Here is a 21,122-nt window from a genome sequence, read left to right as displayed (position 1 = left end):
GACAAGCATTGCTTTTCAAAATAACATAAAGGTGTTTCGTTTGTTTATTTATATGTTTTTGCAGATATATGGGGAGTGACGATGAATTCCTTCTCAACATGGCAGATACGGCAGAAAGCTTTAACCCATATCTCTTGCTAAAATTACTGTGATAATGGTTGAAGATCCATCAACACTCCAGAAGAGGGGGACAGCAAGAGAAAGAGATGGGATGGGGTGGGATGGGGGTTTTGTGGTGCGTCTTTCCCTAAAGTGCAATGAAGGTATAAATCAGCACTGTACTATTAGTACTCAGCTCAAAGAGTAGAGTATGTCACGCGATACAGTGCGGGCCAACGAGCGTCATGTGATAACTTGATTTTCAGCAAAACAGTAGTCGTTCCATTGATCATGCTCTATAAAATGAGCATCATATCAACGCGGATGTTTGCTCATGGAATGTTTGCAGCCTATAAGGTTTCAAAGAAACGCTTTGCTTGTTTTTGATAGTTTTTTCTAGAGATGATCTCGCACCAATTTCTAAAGCCATAGTACACCTCTTGCCATTTGTGCGGGTATATAGCTGCAATGCAATTTACGACAAGGCTTATAGAGTAATAGCACTTACCAGAAGCATGCAGGAAGGAAGTTGTAAGAGATAATAAAGCGAACGCACTGTGCAGTATAGGCATATTGACGTTAATTTTACCTCGACAGACAGTTTGGGATTTCCCAGAGGCTAATTTTTCAGGTCTTGCTGTCAATTCTGTGAAAGCTTTTTTTTTTTCTATTCTAGCCAATGTGCCCTTGTGATGAGACAGTCATGTCCCTGTTCATATCAATTGTGTTCCATAGTTGACCTTTCTTTGGCCTACATAGGCTAATATCGAAGCGGGATCTAAAACTATACAATCATTATAAAAGAAACAACAGGATGACACATAATGATCAAAATGTCAAAATTAATCAAGTACACTCATGTATACACGTTGAAACAGCTGTTATATAAGCAAATTAAACACAACTATAATTTTTACAATCATATATATGTATATATATATATATATATGAAATATATATATGTATATATGAAATATATATGTATATATATATATACAGTATAGATACACATACACAAACTTATACACGAAAATATAGCAAATATACACAAGTCATTGTACTTCCCCAGCAAACCTTTAAAATTACTATGCAATCTGATAAGAAGTAAATGAACGCCTGAAGACATTGATTGATTTAATAGCTTAGATTCCAGTTAACTCACCTAGAATTCAGTCAACATTTCCTTATGGATTTTATTTTTCTTTTTGTGTATACATACCCTAATCTGTAAATAGGACTCGATGGTATCCTAAGATTATGTAGTTTGCAACGAGATATCTTCAGGTTTCACATTTCTTTCGATTCCTCTTCTGGTATCACTTTTTTTTTAAGGGGAGGGGGGGGGGACAGAATGTAACATTAGATTGTTTATCGTAAATGATATCACTAACTGCGAAGAGCAATGTTTAGTTTCAGGCATAGCAGATGATGGAAAGATATATATATATATGTACCTTTTTTCCTCCATCGTGATCCTGTTATAACCTGTTTATTCATTTTTATTACCATATTATTTCTTCATTTTTTTTTTTTTTTTGGGGGGGGGGCCAAATATGGATTGAAAATAGTAGATGATATCACGACTATCGTCATGCAAGGAAAAGTTTTGCGTCAGATCAACGAGGGGTAATAACACTGAAGAAGAAAAATCGTCTGTGCTCTTTGAATAGGAAACAGTTTTATTTTCAATGCGTTTCATGTATTCTCTTGGAGAAATAGTATAGGCTAGATCAAATGTGCACAAAATCGGACTATAGATATATACATAATATATTTGCCAATTTCACAAAGGAAAACAAACATTAATCTTTTAAACTATGTTGGCAGTCAAGGAATAGATTATTAATTTAACAATGAAAAGGTACTCGTTTTGAAAGCTCTGCAACAGCAACAACCATGCTTTAAACGACAGGGAGATAAAATGAGAGATAATCACCTAATAAAAACACCGACAGTTAAAATAGAATTCATAGTATAAAGAATAGTAGAAAAGGTCAGTGTGGTTAATTGGACGTGATGTTTCGGGAAAACCAAACACCCGCTCTCACAAAGAAAGAAAAAAAGAAAGAAAGAAAAAACAAACAAACAAACAAACAAACAAACAAACAAACAAACAAACAAACAAAAAGAATGATGCCAAAGACAAAATACCCTTGTCATACAGCACCACAGTGTAAATCTGTGACGCATTGAACGCACTGTTTAGCATGTATAGGTATAGTGGTTACAGCTCATGAGTCACCTTCAGTGTTCTTCTTTCATCCCCCCCCCCCCCGAAATCATCCATGCAAGTTTAAAGGGATGGTACAGTTTTGGTTAAGATGGGACTTAAGGTTTCCAACTTTTTTTATGATGATTTTTGTTTTAGAGACAATGATAAACATTTTATGAAATACTAAAAGGCACCATAAAATTTCTAAGAGGAATTCAAAGTTTATTTGATGAAAATTGGTTTTGAAATGGCTAAGATATCAGAACAAGGCAATCCTTTTTAAATGTAGGTTTACTTCTTCTTTTTTAGATACCTCAGCTATTTCACAACCAATTTGAATAGACTCTGATTTTCTCTTACAATGATTATGCTTTTTGACATTTCATAGAGTGGTTTCAAAGTATCTCACAAAATGCTAAAAGCTAAATCCTCACCTCGACCAATACTATACCATCCCTTTAACTTGTTCGTTCCAGTCTGATTCTCTGCCCAGACAAACAGGAGAGGAAGAAACGCTATTTCAACTTTGATGCGGTTTTGTTTTGTTTTTTTGCAATCACAAATATCAAAAGTACCCTATGCATGCCATGTTTAACACAGGCATGGAACTGCTAACTCATTCAGGTAAAGAATAAGCATGATGATAATGATAATGGTTATATATAAATCGAAAACATTGTTTATGTTTAACTCACTGAAGCTAGGCGTGCCCATACAAGAAACAGACTATAGTTCATGCTGTTACTATTCTTTTTCGTGGTAGCCGGAAAAGTGAATACCATATAAGTAATTTTTATAGAAATGCCGGAAAGGCATTTTTCATTAGGCCCTGTCATTTGTGATGGTAACGCTGACGTGTGGAGTATAACTCTGGCTAGAATTCAGCAATTCACGTGTGCCTAAATTGATGTGTATGTAAATTGATTAAAGTCACCAAAGACCAAAGATAGCACTTATTTTGACCGAGATTCTACAAACCGGAAGTCAACCTATACGGCACGTGACACGAGGTCAAACCAAACCAAGACCATGTCCGGTTCCCTTTCTCTTGCTGTATACCATATGTTCATTTAGCTCTTGTGAAGCGCACTCTTCGTGTAATATATAAATTTAGCATGAAATTACTCTAGAGTCGCAATGGTAACGTTTAAAGTGGAATATTTGAATTCTAGGGTCTAGGATATGTAGTTTTTGACAAAAATTAAAAGGTGACTTGTGAGTATTATTACTTTCTTACCATAGTTTGATTTGATTGATTTGATTTGATTCTATTGTTCCACATCTCAAAAACAAATAACATGATACAATCAATTGAACATAAGACTGGACATAGCGTCGTAATTACAAAGAATACAAGAGAAGACAATTTTACAAACATGAAAATGTGGGGGACCTAATAAAAAGCAAAGCTTGTAATGTATAGGTCCCTCTATAGATGAAAATGTTGGTCTTCTTAAACAACCTAGTAACGAAAACTATGTAAGGAAGGAAAGGGACGCAAAAAAAAGACAGCAAAAAGAGCAAGAGAAACAAATGAGATACACAAATAAGATAGTTGCATTTCATGTGAACAATGCACTATTTCTTTAAATGATTTCATATAACTCATTATTTTCTTATGTCATTGAAAATGACACCGTTGTGTTTGCGCAATTTCACTTTCCTAGACATTCAAGGCAATTTAATACGGAGCAGGGTTCAATATCAATCTTTTTTATGAACATGACTGAAAGTTCATTGCAGCTTTTTATGGTTGTCTGGTTGATGTTTATGGTTTTACTGGACAGCGCTAGTGTAGTAAATTATCTTTAAACAGCAGTTTATCTTCAAATTATGATGATGATACTTATGATGATGATGGATCTATGGAAATCTTTTACATCAGACTACTACAAAATAGGAAGTAAGTAAGTGAGAAAGGAAAAATGAAGGCCAACGTAATACTTTCAGTGTCTTGGTATAAGGGCCTCTTAAAGGCTTGTCTTTCCACAACGACAGTTTATGCATTGCTTGCACATCTATTTTAATGATTATGGTGTATCATGGCAAGTTGTACTGGAAATCGCCAAGCAAGGAAAAAAAATGTGAAAATCAAAACCATAATGCGGAAATTGTACAAAATGTTTCTATTTATGTCCTGCTTTTCCTCAACGACAAATTGTCATATCATTTATTTTTATCCTCTTATTTTGAATAATGAGAAGGAACCAGCAAAGAAGTTCCTGTTTTGATAAGAGTCAAATGCAGACAAAAAAAAAAACAACAACCCCGAAGCTCTTTTTTTTTCTCACAAAAACAAAATACAAACAAACGAACAATAAACAAAAACCTTATGAGCAAAAAAGATCAATCCAAAAATCAGAAAGATTTCATGGTTCATGATTGATAGCATAGACGTAACTTTGTTGACTAGCAAGAATATAAATTTCATGCACATAAAACATTCGCCAACATTTCAAAAGGCAATTATGATAATAATCCGCACATCATATCAAAATAGATAAGACAATTGAACCAACAGTTTTGACACACTTGGACAGTTTTGAGTGAGAAAAAGTTTTCAAACTAAATCTTTATGTTTCAGTTGAAACGGATGGTCTGTTTCAGCCTATCTAACAGAAGTTTAGCACCACGCATGTGATTAATAGTAATGGTTAACATTGATTGAACAGCGTGAAAAACAGAACTGCGCGGATCAGATTTTGCTCAACATAAAAGAGTTATGTTGGATGTAGAATTACGTATAGGACTACAGTATTAATGGATTACATTTGGAAATAAGAGGATGAATGGGCTTCACATGTAAGTCACCGTTGGCAATCAATACGTTTAACATGCAATATTAAACTTATTTTACTGGAACATAACTTTTACATGTGAATGTATAGACTCGCGTATATTCATGCGCGTAGGCCCTAGACGTGTATTTATAGGGAATATTATAGTATATGAATGACGTTAGGATTTCGGGATAATGAACACGAAAAGTTTATCAGTGCTATGTATTAAGAATGGCGTGAGTGAACTCTATGATTTTGCATCTTTCGCTTACAAACAGACCTCGAAACACCTTAACACTGTTTTATGCGTCCTCCCACGCAAAATCATTGCAGGGTGTGTGTGTATGTGTGTGTGTGTGTGTGTGTACGCGTGCGGTTTTTTTTTTTTTGTCTGTGTAAGGGGGCAGTGGAATAGTCTAGTCACTCCGTCTTTTGTACATGAAGCTACAAATATAATTTAGGGTTTTAATAGCAACGCAAAATCAATGACGTCAGGGAAAGTGAAAAATAACAACAAAAATTCAGGGTGAAAACGGCTGTAACCAAGCGATAAAGTTAAAACCAAAATGAAAACATCAAAATTCAAATAGAATTTGAATAAAATGTATAAAGCCCTTACGTTTAGGATTCCTACTTTTGATCACATTAAAAATAGAATAGTTACATTGTGCAGAGAAGACGGATGGCCTATTGTAGCAGATCTGGAAACATGCCAAATAAAGTATACAAGTTTCCTCCATAATGTCTCATGATATCAAATTCCCTTTCCTACTCCTTGGAAGTGTTGAAATGGCATATAATCACTGAAGGGATGGCGACAGTGTTTTCAAGCCAAATTTAAGTCAATATTTCTTTTGTACACAGATGTGTCTTACACTATCCCTCCACAACTGTGTTCTGTGATACGTGCGCTGAAGACGCGATGAGCGTCAAAACATTGCTGGAGTGATGGGATTTTGCCAAGACCGTGTAGAATGACTGATGAAAGCATACAGCCTGGGCAAGTACATCTCAACTGATTCCCAACGCACTTACATTGATTGCATGAAAACGTCGAGGAAGTACAACGCTTTCATTACTAATACTGCGTGTTCAAATCACTTTGATAATAAACGTTTGCCATGTTTATTTTTCCTGTAAAGTATCAGAAACGTTCAGAAGAATTGAATTAACCTAAGGATCTTAAAAACACGAAATTGAATTTATTATCTTTGTGTGTGTGTGTGTGACATATACCAATAAACGTGATAAAGTGTTTTATAGAATTAGAAGAAGACACACATACAGTAAAGTATTACATTGAAATAAATCATAATGGAAATATGAAACTGATCACTGATACTAGTAATTCAATTCAATGAATGTAATTAAAATGTCATTTACAACGTTATCATGCATGATATCAATCTAAGAATATGAAGTGTTGTATCAAGGGTTTGCTTATTTCATATTTTTTGTACTCTTCTGTAGCATTGGACATTAATAATAATAGCTTAGAGAGCATGTAACGCACTAACTTTAATGACAACCGTTATCGCACGCAAACAAAATGTTTCTATAACCTCCATGCCCTCACAGAATTCATGGTTGCCAGGTATCCCGTTGACACAGGGGAAAAAAAGAAACAACATTGTTATTTTAGCCCCAATACACGTAACCCATAACCTGATAACTCTCTATGCACGACAGGGTCTAGGTTGTAGAGCTATACGCATTATCATCCAGCCCTTTACCTGGTGCAGCCGGAAATCCGAGTCCGTCCGTCCTGAGGACAAGCTGCCGCTGCTCATAGGACTACCCAGCGCAAACTCTTGCCGCCGCGCCTCCATACTGACCACAGCCTGACCAGTGCCTTCTCCACCCGTGGCACTATGATGTTGCTCACTATTGTCGCCCTTTGTCGTCAACTTTGAAAGCAATGACTATTCCACATTTTCCAATGGAAGGTAACTGATGTCAGATGTCTATTCACCACAATCAAGTGAAGAAAGCCGATGATATTCCACTACCGCGACGCTGCTGTTCGAGTGCCTGCTCTACCAGCAAATGTCACATTTTCTCATACTGATACCTTTTCACAGTGGTACTCTGCGCCACTTTGGTTATTCTCAATGTCGTTAAAGTGTTCAACACTGCCAACCCGACACGCAGCAGACAGCTTTTGTCGTGTGACACTTTTACATGTGTGGTCGGAGAGGGCGACGTATCAGCTAACCACAATGATCCGATGCTGGTTGTCTACATATGAATTTCATATGACAGACCGCTTCTGATCACATGACCTACACTCCAATCTATTTGAATATTATCTTGTAATGATACTATTTTCACTCCTGATTATTCGCCATTATTCACTCATGACTTGGCTCCAGTCCATGACAGTCATTGAAAAACTGAGGTGAAATTGCGCTCCTGAAGATTGAACAAACACTCTATACAATATCATTGCACCAGGCCTATTTTTGGGACTCAAAGAGAAAGCATTACGAAGAAACTTGACCACTTTCAAGGTTATAATAAGATGCGCAATCGACCTTTGTACCTCAGAACGCATTATGTCCATTGTCGAATGAATGACACACGCACACACACCTTTATATCTATCTACTTATTCAAATTCAATTCAAAGGTTTTATTTTCACTTCTTTCAACAGAATGTAAAAAAAAATATAGATTCGACATACGTTTGAAGGAATGATACATAGATAGCAAAGAATAACATTTTGTCAATAATCATTACAAAATTAGGCATTTTTCATACAGACATATTTATACATTCTGCGAAAAAAAAAGTGGAGGTACCCATTCAAAAGACTATGCTTTTACAACGTGGGCACCTTACAGGAGGGAAAAAAAGGGTGAAAACTTAACTACAAGTGTGCGGGATGAAAAAAAAAAGTGGAAAAGGGGAAAGGGAAGAAGCAGAAATACAAGTAAAGAGACGAGACAACTAAAAACAAAAAGCCTAGATCAATCGATACATTCAAGATAAAACCAACAGAGACTATTAGCCATATTAGAAGTGTAGAGCGTTGAAAGCGACGAGAAAGTGATATATACAATTGTATGGAATTGCTGATAGCAGAACATAATCTGTTCTGTGAAGGCACGTGTAATAATGTACAAGTTTGCAATAAGAAAAACAGGGGATGCGATGCGGAATTCCACGAAAGACTGAATTCTATCTATCTATCTATATATAAAACTGTTATATGTATATATATATATATATATATATATATATATATATATATATATATATATATATATGGGTGAAAACGTTGAACGATGTACAATTGGGCAAATCAGGGGTCAAAATTAAAACATGTGACTCACTGATATAAATATATCTCAGTGAAATGTCATTGATGTCAGCTTTCTTGCAAACCCGATTATACTGGGATATCTCCAAGGGTGTTGTTTTATTCAAGGTTAAATAGAACTGTGACATATTGGCGAACGTCTCCGACTAAAATAATCATTGTTTTAGTAACAATTCAAATGAAGATTAAAAAACACTCAAATGAAGATATTTTCATCTGGTTTATCTGTTTGAAGACTGTGGTCATTTGTTCCTAAAATATTGTTTACCTCCTGTGAAGTTTACTAAAGCTAATACACACGGAAGTTACAGAAAAAGTGGACTCTTTGTCATTTAAGCAGAGATTTTCGTATTCTTATCTTCACTTTCATCTCATTTGGATATATAAACTATAAACTCCAAATTTTATTGTCCAAGAATGGAAATTCTTTTTGCCCAATTGATCGTGGGCCCGGCAGCCACTGAGCAGCGCCAGATCGGCGTTGCTCTAACCTTTTCAACTGTTGAACGGCAAACAAGGTAGCAGCAACTCCCATCTTTTAACGTCTTTTGGTATGACGCGGCTGGGGTTTGAACCCACGACCTCCCGATTGTGAGGGCAGCCGCTCTACTCACTGAGCCAACACATCGGTGTTTGAACAAAACATATAGCAGGGGTCTCATTTGTTTACATTTTAATGTTCAGTAGATAATAATAATCAATTTAGTGCATTTCGTTTGATCAGGTCACCATAAAACCCCTCTACAGATGCTGAAAGTAAGCCATATTTTGATCAGAGACGTTCAGGTTTCACTCATAGACGTTCCTCAGACATAGGCAATACAAAAAAAAAAGATGTCCATTGATCCATAATTAAGAGTTTTGTGAACCAACAACATTATTCTTTTATTAAAAACATGCTAATCTTTTGTCAACAATTCAGAATGGTAATTTCAACTTGAATTATTTTTCATACTAACCAATTGTAAATACAAACCTCTAATTGTAAGAGGAATTTCGATCTTTACACCAAAAATCAAGTACAAACCTGTTCTTGTTATATTGTTCAGATCTTGTAACACTTTTGAATGACAGACAACAAAATCGCATGATATACTTGCAATGTCGACCACTTTACCTAATAACTAATTCATATCAGAGACATTTTCTTTTCCATCAGGGACGTTACGGCTGTAAGTTATCACTACAATTAAACATCAAGCTCCCTATTTTAAAAGATGCTCCTATTGAACATAACATTCAGCATTCATTGAGAAATTATTAACAGGTACCTAGGCCTATATGTCAAGAATTGTTTTGTTTATGATGACCACTACTTCGTATTTCACCTTTCGGTTTATACGCAAGTGTACCCACACGCTATCTCAATAGTATAATGTTTGCTTTGAAATGTATTCCGAATCTATAACAAAGGTAAACATGAATTTACTTATACCAATTCAAATTGACCACTATGCCTAAACTATGATTGTATGTGTATATCAGGCCAATTCTGATTTTGATCAAGGACCGTACCTGGGCCACGAATGATGTCGTCTCAGAAAGCTGTACTTAACCTTTACTCATCCTAGAAGCATCAAAAAGTAATGCGCTTTTTTGTATGTATACTATGGCAAATATAAATTGTAAACAATGCAAATGCAGTTGCCACAACACCAAACTGTGGTATAGCAACTATTTGTTGACCAAAAGTTTACTTAAAACATATTTCAAGAGGTTGACAATGATAACATTAAGATATCACATTTTACCCTCACATCGGTATGGGATTATTAAGCTTTCTTCCGTCTACCCAAAGGCGACACATAAGTAGTGTTGTAGAGGAACTAAGTAAGGGACATTGTTATAATAGAAGTGGTTTTTTTTTTGTTTCATCACAGACGTTCATATTTTTTCCCTTTTCTCGTGTATTTGGCTTACAAACCTAGAAAATATCACTAGAATATCTCGCCTTAATTCTAAAGGAAAAAGCTTCATTAAAGGGGAAATTCAGCCCAATTATAAGTTAGTCGCTTATAAGAAAGAATAAAATTTTACGGGCTCCACAAAAAATAAGGAAGTTATGACATTATGAATTTTTCAGGAAACAGTTTTTGGATGGTCATTATGAACGTGAAAATGGCAAAGTGAGCATGTCATCCCCCTCATAACTTGCCATAACGTTTGTACACAAACATTTTGAAATTTCCATTTTTTTTATTCAAACATAATTAGGCCCTAGGCTTAAATCCGGGTATATCTAACTGATCACTATTCTGAAGGTAATCAACCAGGTATAGCATCATGTTTCAGATTTCAAAGACAGAAACATTAATTTGTCGTTATTTTTTTTGTAAATAATCAATGGAAAATTGGGGGTTATGACATGGTTAACTACCCCATTTGCATATTCTTATCCACTGCGAGAACTTGTTTGCAGTAATTAGCGAAACTTCAAATAGGCAGTTAATTAAAGGTGCAATTAATCACAATCAAGGGTACAAGTGTGCACCGCAGGTGTGCTGCTATTGTTTCAAATTGGGTGGAAACTTGAACCTTTATTTCTTAGTGTGTAAACCTGTAATTTTACAAGCTCAAAAGCAAAATAGTGATTTGCATTAAAATCAGAGTGCGCATTATAACACTGAACTGAATTTCTCCTCCACTTGGTATTCAATGTCCCCAATCAGTGCATGGTGCTGACTGTGTCGCTTGCTACCTGGAACCAGGGCTGGGATAGTCATTATTTTGTAAACAGATGGCACCTCGAAGATGTCCGTCCAGTCTTGCCAGTACCACGGCCGTGGTCTGGAACTTATAGGCTACACGAACATGACTGAACCTAAAGATCCTCAACAGGAAGATATTCTAATAGTCGGAGCGTTTAAAATCCATCCGGGCTACCCATCTTGCCGTAAGAAAAAAAATAGAGTTAAAATGATGTTAAAATTAACTTACCATGCGCTGGGAGAACAATGTTCGCACAAATGAACGTCTCTGATCAAAATCATAAAATCAACATTGCTTTTAGATTGCGCAAATTATCTAGAACAATGTATGTACACGAGGGCCATCTACTGTGGAATTATGAAAGATCTACTCCTAATTGTACTAGTTGAAAATATGTAAAACGTCCCGTGTAACGTCTCTGATGTAAACATCCTTGCTTATCAGTATTTACTGGGTTTGATTTTTATAAGATATTGGCATTATATTTGGATTGAGGAACCTATATGTGCTACAAACGTAGGCTTCAGTTCGCCATGATTGGTCATTAATATTGGTTTGAGCACAGATCCTATTTGTTCAGAGAACGTCCCTGACCTAAACCTGTTTTTCTTACATTTCTGTTTCCCTCACAAAAAATACGTAAACTCAAGTGACTACTACATTATAATCTAAGACAATTGACATATTACTAGTCATAAAACATAGTTTCTGTCATGGCAATGTGTTTACACTTGCTCAATCAACAGAAAACCTTAAATTCGAAACTTTTCTTCACATTTTCAACATCTTTCAGGAAGCTGCAATATTCTTAATATTATAACACGCTTGTGAACACTTTGTTCTACTTGTTCCTATTATACTAACCATAACCATCCAGAGATAATCTTACTCTAATGTTCTCATAATTTGTATAGTGGATGTCTTTATTTCATGAAACAGTAATTATCAGAGACGTTTTTCATTTTGCTCAGAGACGTTCGGTCTTAGATATTTGTGCAGATTCTTACATATTTAGTGTCTATCCTTTTTTAACTTACCTCTAATCCAAATATTAAAATACATAATTTCACAAATGATACTGATTGGCATATCTACGGGATAATAGCTGCTATAAATCGGCACAAACACTAGGAAAGTTTTTGTTATTACGTACATTTTCAGGATTTGTGGGCATTTCCGTCATTGAACTGTGCTGACTCTATTCCAGGATGGCACGTCAGTGCGTAAAATAAGCACTCAAATGAAGTATCATGCAGTGCGTAAGTGTCAAATGAGGGAATATCCCTTCAGAGATTTTCAGTCAGGGACATTCGTTTTGATCAGAGACATTCGCCAATTCAGGTTTCAACCAGAACTCATTTTTGTGGACAGTATGCTACTGAAGTTGCAATCATCATAGTCGCCTGGCTCACGCTGACATACTGATCACCAGTTTTTATCTCAAGCATAACCCACTTTCATTAATGACACCATTAATCACTTGAACATCTCTGATGGTTATTCAGTATAATTTTCTTTCATGAGCCACTACTCGATTATTTCATAAGCTCACTCACAAATTTTGATGGAATGGTAATTTGGGTAAGACGCCAACTGAATATGGCCATACATGTTTTCATATTAATGCTGAATTTTTTGCGTCAATAAAAAGATAATTCATTGAGAGACGTTCTTTTTCAGACATAAGTGAATTCAACATTTCCTGATTAAATAAATAATACACACGTTCATGGCAGAAGTATTTGATTTAATAGTTGAAGTGTTTGGGCTTACTCACAAGGAAAAACTAAGCTGTAGAATTGGATTAGAACAAAAATTGCGATGTGTGATTTTTGGATTTTTTCGTAAAATATGCATTTTTGGCAAATTTTTCAGCTTTAAAGCATTATATTTTTCTGGAAATGCTATAACAACAGTACAAAGTATATAATTTCTGAAAGGCACAACCCTCCCCTACCAAATGATACCTAAAACTATGAAAAACACCCCCAGGTCACAATTTTACAGGGGTTTGAATATCGCAAAGCCCGAAAATGGCCAATTGTACATCGTTCAACGTTTTCACCCATATATATCAGGTTTTAACGTACATTGAAAATGGGGAAAGTTAAAACAATTTATTCCCGGGACAAGACTACTACATGGATTAGCATGTCTGGGCCGACCGCCGAGACGAGGCCGGCGAGGTCTCTCAGGACCAATAAACTTCATGCGTCGGCAAGAGACTAGCTGCAGCCATCGCGTTATGCTTGGCAGCTGTTTGAGGAATTGATGGCATTATCTTCGTGGTCACTGAGAAGGCAGGTTGTCCAAAATATTTTCGGAGCGCCATGCTTCTCGCGTGCGCGAGCTGCTAAAATACATGAGTATTGTGCGCACGGCTGCCGAGTGTGGGTACAACTGGCACGATTATGATGTTCAATTTCGTCAGTACTCCCTGATTTCGGCTAAGGCACGCGAGGCAGCCGCAGATGTCTTGGGCAAGAGTGGACAGTGAGCTCTGGCTACTCGTTGCCACAACGCAAGCGCGGATTTTTCGTTCCTACGGGCAGTCGGCAGCGGGGTACCCCCAGCGAAGCAACCAGCGCCCACCCCTCTTCCAACCTAACAGAGCACGACCGCGGGGTTCCAATGTCTGCTTTGCATTCAATGGAGGGGGCTGCCTGCGGGGGAAACGGTGCCGTTACGCGCACAGATGCCTGCGTTGCAGCGACCCCTCGCACGGCGCAGCGGCGTGTGCAAAATCAAAGTCGTCCGCTAGCCAGTAACGGACCTGCTCCCACCTCCATTGATATCACTAGTCCAAGCAATTTGTCACCTCCTCTGCCGGTTCTAAATCTAATTTCTCCGCATTCACATCGGACGCTCGCGCCTACTCCCGTTTTATTGGACCGCTTAATTACCCTTTCTGCACTCATATCATCACCAAGGCGATGCCCGTTCCTTAATCCGAGGTTTTACGCATGGTTTTCCCCTAGGTTTCAATGGCGAGCGTGTCTCCATGACTGCAACGAACTTGAAGTCGGCCTTTGACCATCCCCAAATAGTAAAAGCGAAGATTGATAAGGAAATACAATTAGGTAGGATAGCCGGCCCCTTTCCTTCTCCCCCCTTTCAGAATTTTCGATGTTCTCCCATAGGCGTAGTCCCTAAGAGCACTCCAGGGGAATTCCGTCTGATTCATCATTTATCTTCTCCGAGGGGGTCTTCAGTAAACGATAGCATCGATCGGAAAGAGTGCACAGTGGTTTACAGCAGTTTCGATGATGCAGTAGCCCTAGTTGTTTCACTGGGACATGGGGCTTACATGGGGAAGGCAGATATCAAGTCAGCATTTAGGTTGTTGCCGGTGGACCCGAATGATTTCGATCTTCTTGGAATGTGCGTGGATGGGCAATTTTTCTTCGATCGATGCATGCCCATGGGCTGTTCTGTGTCGTGCGCAGTCTTTGAGAAGTTTAGTACATTTCTTCAGGATTGTTGCAGGCGTATCGCAGGGGTGCAAACCATATTACACTATCTCGATGACTTCTTTTTCGCAGGTGCATCGGCTGCAGAATGCGAACACATAATGCATTGTTTCAGGGCGATGTGTGAGCGTTTTGGGGTGCCCATAGCGGAAGGCAAGACAGAAGGTCCGGTGCAGCAAATCACATACCTAGGTCTTCAGATTGATGCATCCACCCTGCAGGTACAGGTTCCGGAAGTCAAAGTTTTGGCCCTTCTCAGCATGCTGCGCGAGTTTCTGGTCAAGTCCAAGGTCACATTGCGGGAAATGCAATCGCTCATAGGCAGCCTTAACTTCATATGTAAGGCGATTGGGCCCGGTAGGGCCTTTCTCCGTCGACTAATCGATCTCACGCGCGGGGGAAGTCTGCCTCACCACCGAATTCGAATTTCTTCCGGGGCTAAGGCCGACATTTCTGCTTGGATCGAATTTCTACGCAATTTCAATGGGACGGTGAAAATTCCAGATCAAGTGTGGCACGGGAACGCCTTCTTTCATTTCTATTCAGATGCGGCAGCAAGCATTGGTTTCGGTGTCTATTTCGATGGGAAATGGGCTCAAGCTAAATGGCCGGAGGACGTCCTCGCCTGCCAGTATTCGATCGCATTTCTGGAGCTGTTTCCAATTGTTGTGGGTGTTTCGCTATGGGGTGACCAATTGACTGACAAGAAGGTAGTATTTTGGTCAGACAACCAAGCAGTTGTGGCGGTAATTAACAGGCAATCGTCTACATGCAGGCACATCATGACTCTTATACGCCGTTTAGTTGTGCTGTGTCTGAAATGGAATATTTGGTTTCGAGCCAAGTATGTGCCCGGTGTTAATAATGACATTGCTGACTCTCTATCACGCTTCCAGATGGGCAGATTTCGTCGCCTGGCTCCCGATGCCGACCGCGTGGGGACACCACTCCCAGTCCAACTTTGGACCAACTTCACGGGGAACAAGCCCTCTTGCTAGAATCTTCCAGGGCTCGAAACACCATGAGTACGTACCGCCAAGCGTGGTCAGCTTTCCAAGCCTTCCGACGCTCCTATCACTTTGATATCACAGCGGCCCCTACTACTGAGCAGATAGCTCTATTTATTTCTTATCTGTCTTGGCACGGGTATTCCCCGAACACGATTGCCACGTACGTTTCGGGCTTGTCGTTCTGCTTACGCGGACATAAGGAAGAGGACATTACTAACAGTTTTCCAATTAAACACTTAATTGAAGGATGTAGACGGCTTCATTCCAGGGAAGATATTCGTTGCCCCATTACGCTGACTATTTTGCGGCGCCTGGTACGCGCGTTACCTTCTGTTTGTGCGAATTCGTATGATTGTATTATGTTGACTTCCGCTTTTCTTGTTGCGTTTTTCGGTTTCCTACGAATAGGCGAATTCACAGCCACGCCACAGCGCGTCCCCTTGTTGACCGATGACGTCACCATTAAGGGAAATCCCCCTCACCGACGCTTGGTCCTAACGATTCGGTTGTCCAAAACAGATCAGCGTGGCGCGGGACGTGTCGTAATCATTCCAGAGAGTGCATGTGCGTCACTCTGCCCGGTGCGGGCGGCTTTGAATTATTTGCGCATTCGTTCTGAGCAGAGAGGGGCATTTTTTCAGCAATTCAATACCACTCCCTTGTCAAGATTTGAATTTAATCGCATTTTGCGGCGTTGCGTGTCATTTGTCGGTCTCCCGCTGCAATGTTACACGGCCCACTCCTTTAGGATAGGGGCAGCTACATCTGCAGCTATGGCGGGCTACTCAGACGAACAAATTCAAGTAATGGGGCGATGGGCATCTCACTCGTACCGTCGTTATATTCGTTTAGACGTGTTAACATAGACGGGGACAAGCGTCGGAGCACCGACTTACCTATACGTAATTTAAGCCCCAGTGTAAGCCCCAGTGTGCTGTGCCACACTATAGGTCTGTGAATTATGTTGTGCCCTTATTCTACACATATTTAAACAGCATTTTAATGTACAATGTTTACAATAATACACAACGTTGACAACATTGATTGAATAATGATGGTCGAGCTGCAACATAAGACAGAGGACACAAATAATGTCCTCGCTCATTTTAGTCGAGGAGGATACTGCCGGGTTTGTGTTTTTTCTCTTCCACATCACATATAGGCCTCCCCACTCCACCACCACTCAGCGCACCCGGCGTCACCCAGCACCAAAACATTGCAACCGGAATGCGGCGGGCAGTCCAAGAACATCGCCGCACGGTCAGTCGCATCAACCTCTTTAACTCACACAAGCAGTGAATTACTAGTACTCTTCCTTTGAGACGGTTATTACTATACGTCGCTGGGACCTCAGCCTCTAATACGAAACAACATGCGCCCCTACGCTCTTTTTGGTATCGTCACCTTCGTTCATTCTTCGCCTACAGATGTTCCATTCTGAACTGTCATCAGCTGGTATTTCTCGAGCTCCTCGTTTGTATCACATTCGAGTAGTATTAATCAACGCTATTTTCATTTCGTGCTGTTCTGGCATGCTTACTATAATAATTGAAAATTCCGCGTTGGTGCATCAAAATGTTTTAAGAGTTGGAATGTTCGCGTTAAACACAAGCGGACAGGTATAATCAATAGGTTGAACATTCTACAATCAGGGCTTGGTAATAGTAAGGAAGACATGCAGTGATAATTTCTTATTAAGGCTATTGCGAAATTCGCATATTGCGGGTAGTACTGCGCAACTGACCTTCAAGTAATGATAATATAGGTTATACATCAAAGAGAATATAATTTTAGCGATTTTGTGCCTGTTATCAAATCACTGCTCCCAATGGTGAACTATGCCTTTTGAGTCGTGCGAAGTTTGTAACTGGCTATTGCTGTTTATTGAGTAGCATCCGGACTACAATGAATAGTTAAATAGCCCATGAGTTAATTTAAGTTCAGCATGATGGCGTAGTTTTCACACGTGCGGACTTTTATTACTTGTATCAAGTGTTCTCTTTCTACTTTCGTGACTGATTCTTCGTGTAGAGCTAAGGCGATTTGGCGGAGAGATGTTCCACATCTCTTTTGGCGGAATTTACCAATTTTTACGCCTAATCGCCGATACACACAGAACTTTGTTAATTAAGGTTAACTAGTATGATGTATGTTATTGTTCTTCTGTTCGCTTATGGTGTGATACACAGGAAAGCGGTTTGCTTCGGCTTTGGGGAGTTTTATGATTTCAGAGTTACAGACCCGAGTTGACCAATATAGTATTGTGCGAAGAGCGGTCTTGCCCGCATGCCGGCGACACACATAAATTATGGCCAACAGGTGGTGTCGCTCGGAGCTTAGTTGGGAAGACCGCCAAGGGGTCACGCCCATGCTCTCCGGCCATAGGGCTGGGCTGACCCGCGGAAGTAGTGGTACTTATCCCTTCGTGAGAGGGATATCGTGATGACTGTTGTGATTCTTATCCCGCACATGACGCTAGCGGCCATGGTTTGCACAGGCGGAGGGATATCGTGTAATCACTGATAGTTGAAGTAGTGGTACTTATCCCTTCGTGCGGAGGGATATCGTGATGCCACAGTTTTGTATGTGATTCTTATCCCGTGCATGATGCTAGCAGCCATGGTTCGCAAGGCGAAGGGGTATCGTGTAATCACTGGTTGTGTTTGTCTCGTTCGTGCGGCCATAGTCGCACTGGCGGAGAGACAAAATGATTTATTGCTTCTGGTCAACTTCGCTAGGCGAGAGGCTGGACGCAGCCTGCTAATTTTTTCAAGCCTAGAGGGTCATAAAAGTTTTTCTTCCAAAATATTACAGTTCCTAGCAGACCGCATTCCCTGTTCTAATCTTATACACTGTATGTATAACGTATGGTTGGTTTATTACCTTGCTATCAATACACCAGTTTTGAATCGACAATTTATGGAATTTGTTTTTGGGCAACCTGCTGTGAAATACAAATGTTTTCCTTTATTAAAGACCACGAAAACGCAAATTAAGAGTCTCTTGCCCTTTTGTTGTCTTGGAGTGGGAATATATATATATATATATATATATATATATGAAGAATTTGTTCGCAAAAACCGATAAGTCCATTTTCGAAGATTTTGAAGTACGGTCTCTGTCATTAGAGTACAAAATAATACCTTTTAAATGATATATTGGTCACTACATATAAAGGTACATTTTTGAAGTAATGGTCAGAAGAAACAAAAATTTTCTTATTATCCTCTTTATTTTTCTTGACCTTTAATCGCAAATATCTCCATTTGGCATATATGGACTTATCGGTTTTTGCAAACTAATATGCATCTATATATATATATATATATATATGCATATACATTAACGGATATAAACAACTTCATGAAATACGGAAGGCCTAGTTAAAACAAGTGTAAAAGATGGTCAGTATGTATATCACCTGTGTTTCGCCAGCTGTGGCGGTTGGTCAAGCAACCCTTCGCATTATATGACGTGTTTTATTGCAGACGAGGCAACTCCGTTATTGTCATACATGTAAGTTGAGATATTTGTTGTCAAAGCTGAAAACAAAGAGCAAATGATAAGACAATACGCAAAATCTCTTCATACATTGTATATTTATTTCATTTTATTTCATTTCATTTCCAACAAAAGTATAGAATACAATATGACATCTGCATGTTATGATTATTTGCATATTTAGCTCAGTCCAGGAGCTGGCAAAAAATCCATGAGTTACTGAAAGGGTTAGTCCTATATTATATCGCACAAAAGAAATGGAAGGATGACATGACATAAAAAGAGAGAGGGGGATAGCGGTATGTTCGTGTGTATTGTCAATAAACACACACACACACACACACACACACACACACACGCAGGCACGCACGCACACACACGCACACTCACACAAATAACTACCCTCAAACCATTCATGAAATCCCTCTATTCCCATTTACTACCTACACATGCGGTAAAAACAGCAGCAAAAATCATGGACACTTTCATTGTGATAGAGGGTAATGCCTCTTTGCGTGCTCGAAGAATGATCTGCAAAGTTCATAAAACACCAACAGAAACATAAAACATGAAATATAGAGGTTTAGCAAAAGTTATCATCATGCAAATTTTATATGGAAAGCTTTTCAAATCTTCGCTAATCATTGTTCTAAAATATGAAGACCCGAGGATCTTGTTCCTAATCTGAAACGTGGATTCGTAAAAATAATATAATATAAAAACCTTGAATGCAAGACGCCAAAAGTTAGCTTCACTTTGTTCACCCGTACGTCTTATTTTATCAATTCCATTTATCATCCGAACACAACAGAAAAAAAACCTAAACACAATTATCATAGTTATTAGATTATTTTGACCACCGGGATATACAAATTAAGAGAATAAAGAATACATTAAACTTACATAATATGTTTTCTATGTTGATTTCTGATTTTATCTCCATTTTTCCCTTCATAATCTATGTCATATTTTTTTTTTAATTCTCGGGCAGTTTTTTCTGATTCAGTCAGTGCAATACTGCCATACATATTAGTGCAATACACGTCTTTTTATGTTTCGTGTAATGTGATTTCACGAAAGTTTGTTGTTGTTGTTTTAAATATTATTTTTGACATAAAACCCAATGTTTTGAGTAATAATAATAATAATAACAACAATATATATGTATATATATATATATACATATATATATGTGTGTGTGTGTGTGTGTGTGTGTGTGTGTATCATATTCTTTTTTGGTGAGTGCGAGACTGATTGTTGTTATATAGTAAAAGTGTAAACGATAGTTTTGTTGAAATAATATCAAATGTGTGGTTACAATAATGATAATTAAATTTGGATATTGTTAGTGAATAAAATGAGGATGAAGTAGGAAAAGTGGAAGATGAAAATTGTTAAGTAAAAAAGAAAAAGGAAAAGGAGAGAAAAATGAAAAAGAAAAAGAAGAAGAAGAAGAAGAAACGTAAGAATATGAGAAAGAAATTGGATGTACAGGGTATCTTTTTAAAGTAATTGTGATTATTCGTGATAATGAGAAGAATTTTGTTAGAAATTGTAAATGTATTCCGAAAACAAATTTCCTTTGCTTTAAATCTGAATATTGTACAAGGAATGATATGTCTGATATCCTTTTTTTTCAATTTTGAGTATTTATACAAGCTTGTACACATTTTATAGGACTCGTGCTTATTTCTGTATAATGTCCGAATTTCAGCCTGCGGGCTGCAATGGATATTAATCAATAACAAAACCTTTCCAAAATACCTTCTCAAATAAAGAATGTGAATCATTACCAGAATAGCATCAAGCAATAAATGTCAATTGATGTCATAAACTGCATAATAAATGGTTGCTTTTTTTAACTATCACGGATCATTTACAGATATCACTTCATATCACTGTCATGAATGTTTGTTTGTTTTTTTGTTGTTTATTTTTTTTCAATCGGAGAAGCAAGAAGAATTTAGGACTGTTTTATTTGTGTCATTAAATTTGTGTGCCATTAACCTGCGTAAACT

The 21,122-nt window shown here is 38.1% G+C and overlaps 2 protein-coding genes across 2 annotated transcripts in view; one reads left to right on the top strand and one right to left on the bottom strand.

Moving 5' to 3' along the window:
* Positions 1-7,179, bottom strand: part of LOC139739489 (transient receptor potential cation channel subfamily A member 1 homolog) — a 52,261-nt gene extending 45,082 nt beyond the window's left edge. The window contains exon 1 of the mRNA XM_071650093.1: positions 6,825-7,179. Coding sequence (XP_071506194.1) covers positions 6,825-6,920 — 96 coding nt within the window. The 5' untranslated portion in view covers positions 6,921-7,179. The remainder of the gene's footprint in view (positions 1-6,824) is intronic.
* Positions 7,180-11,165: 3,986 nt separating this feature from the next.
* On the top strand, positions 11,166-16,679 carry LOC139739505 (uncharacterized). Its single transcript, XM_071650109.1, has 4 exons — positions 11,166-11,307; positions 13,576-13,857; positions 14,666-14,932; positions 15,490-16,679. Exons 1-4 carry the CDS (start codon positions 11,166-11,168, stop codon positions 16,467-16,469), a joined length of 1,671 nt encoding a protein of 556 aa, XP_071506210.1. The 3' UTR covers positions 16,470-16,679.
* The last annotated feature ends 4,443 nt before the right edge of the window (positions 16,680-21,122 follow it).

The sequence above is a fragment of the Diadema antillarum genome, unplaced genomic scaffold (genome assembly GCF_040938485.1).
Source record: "Diadema antillarum isolate AM-2024a unplaced genomic scaffold, OU_Dant_1.0 seq00000802_RagTag, whole genome shotgun sequence".
NCBI lineage: Eukaryota > Metazoa > Echinodermata > Echinoidea > Diadematoida > Diadematidae > Diadema > Diadema antillarum.
This window is presented reverse-complemented; position numbering and strand designations above follow the sequence as displayed.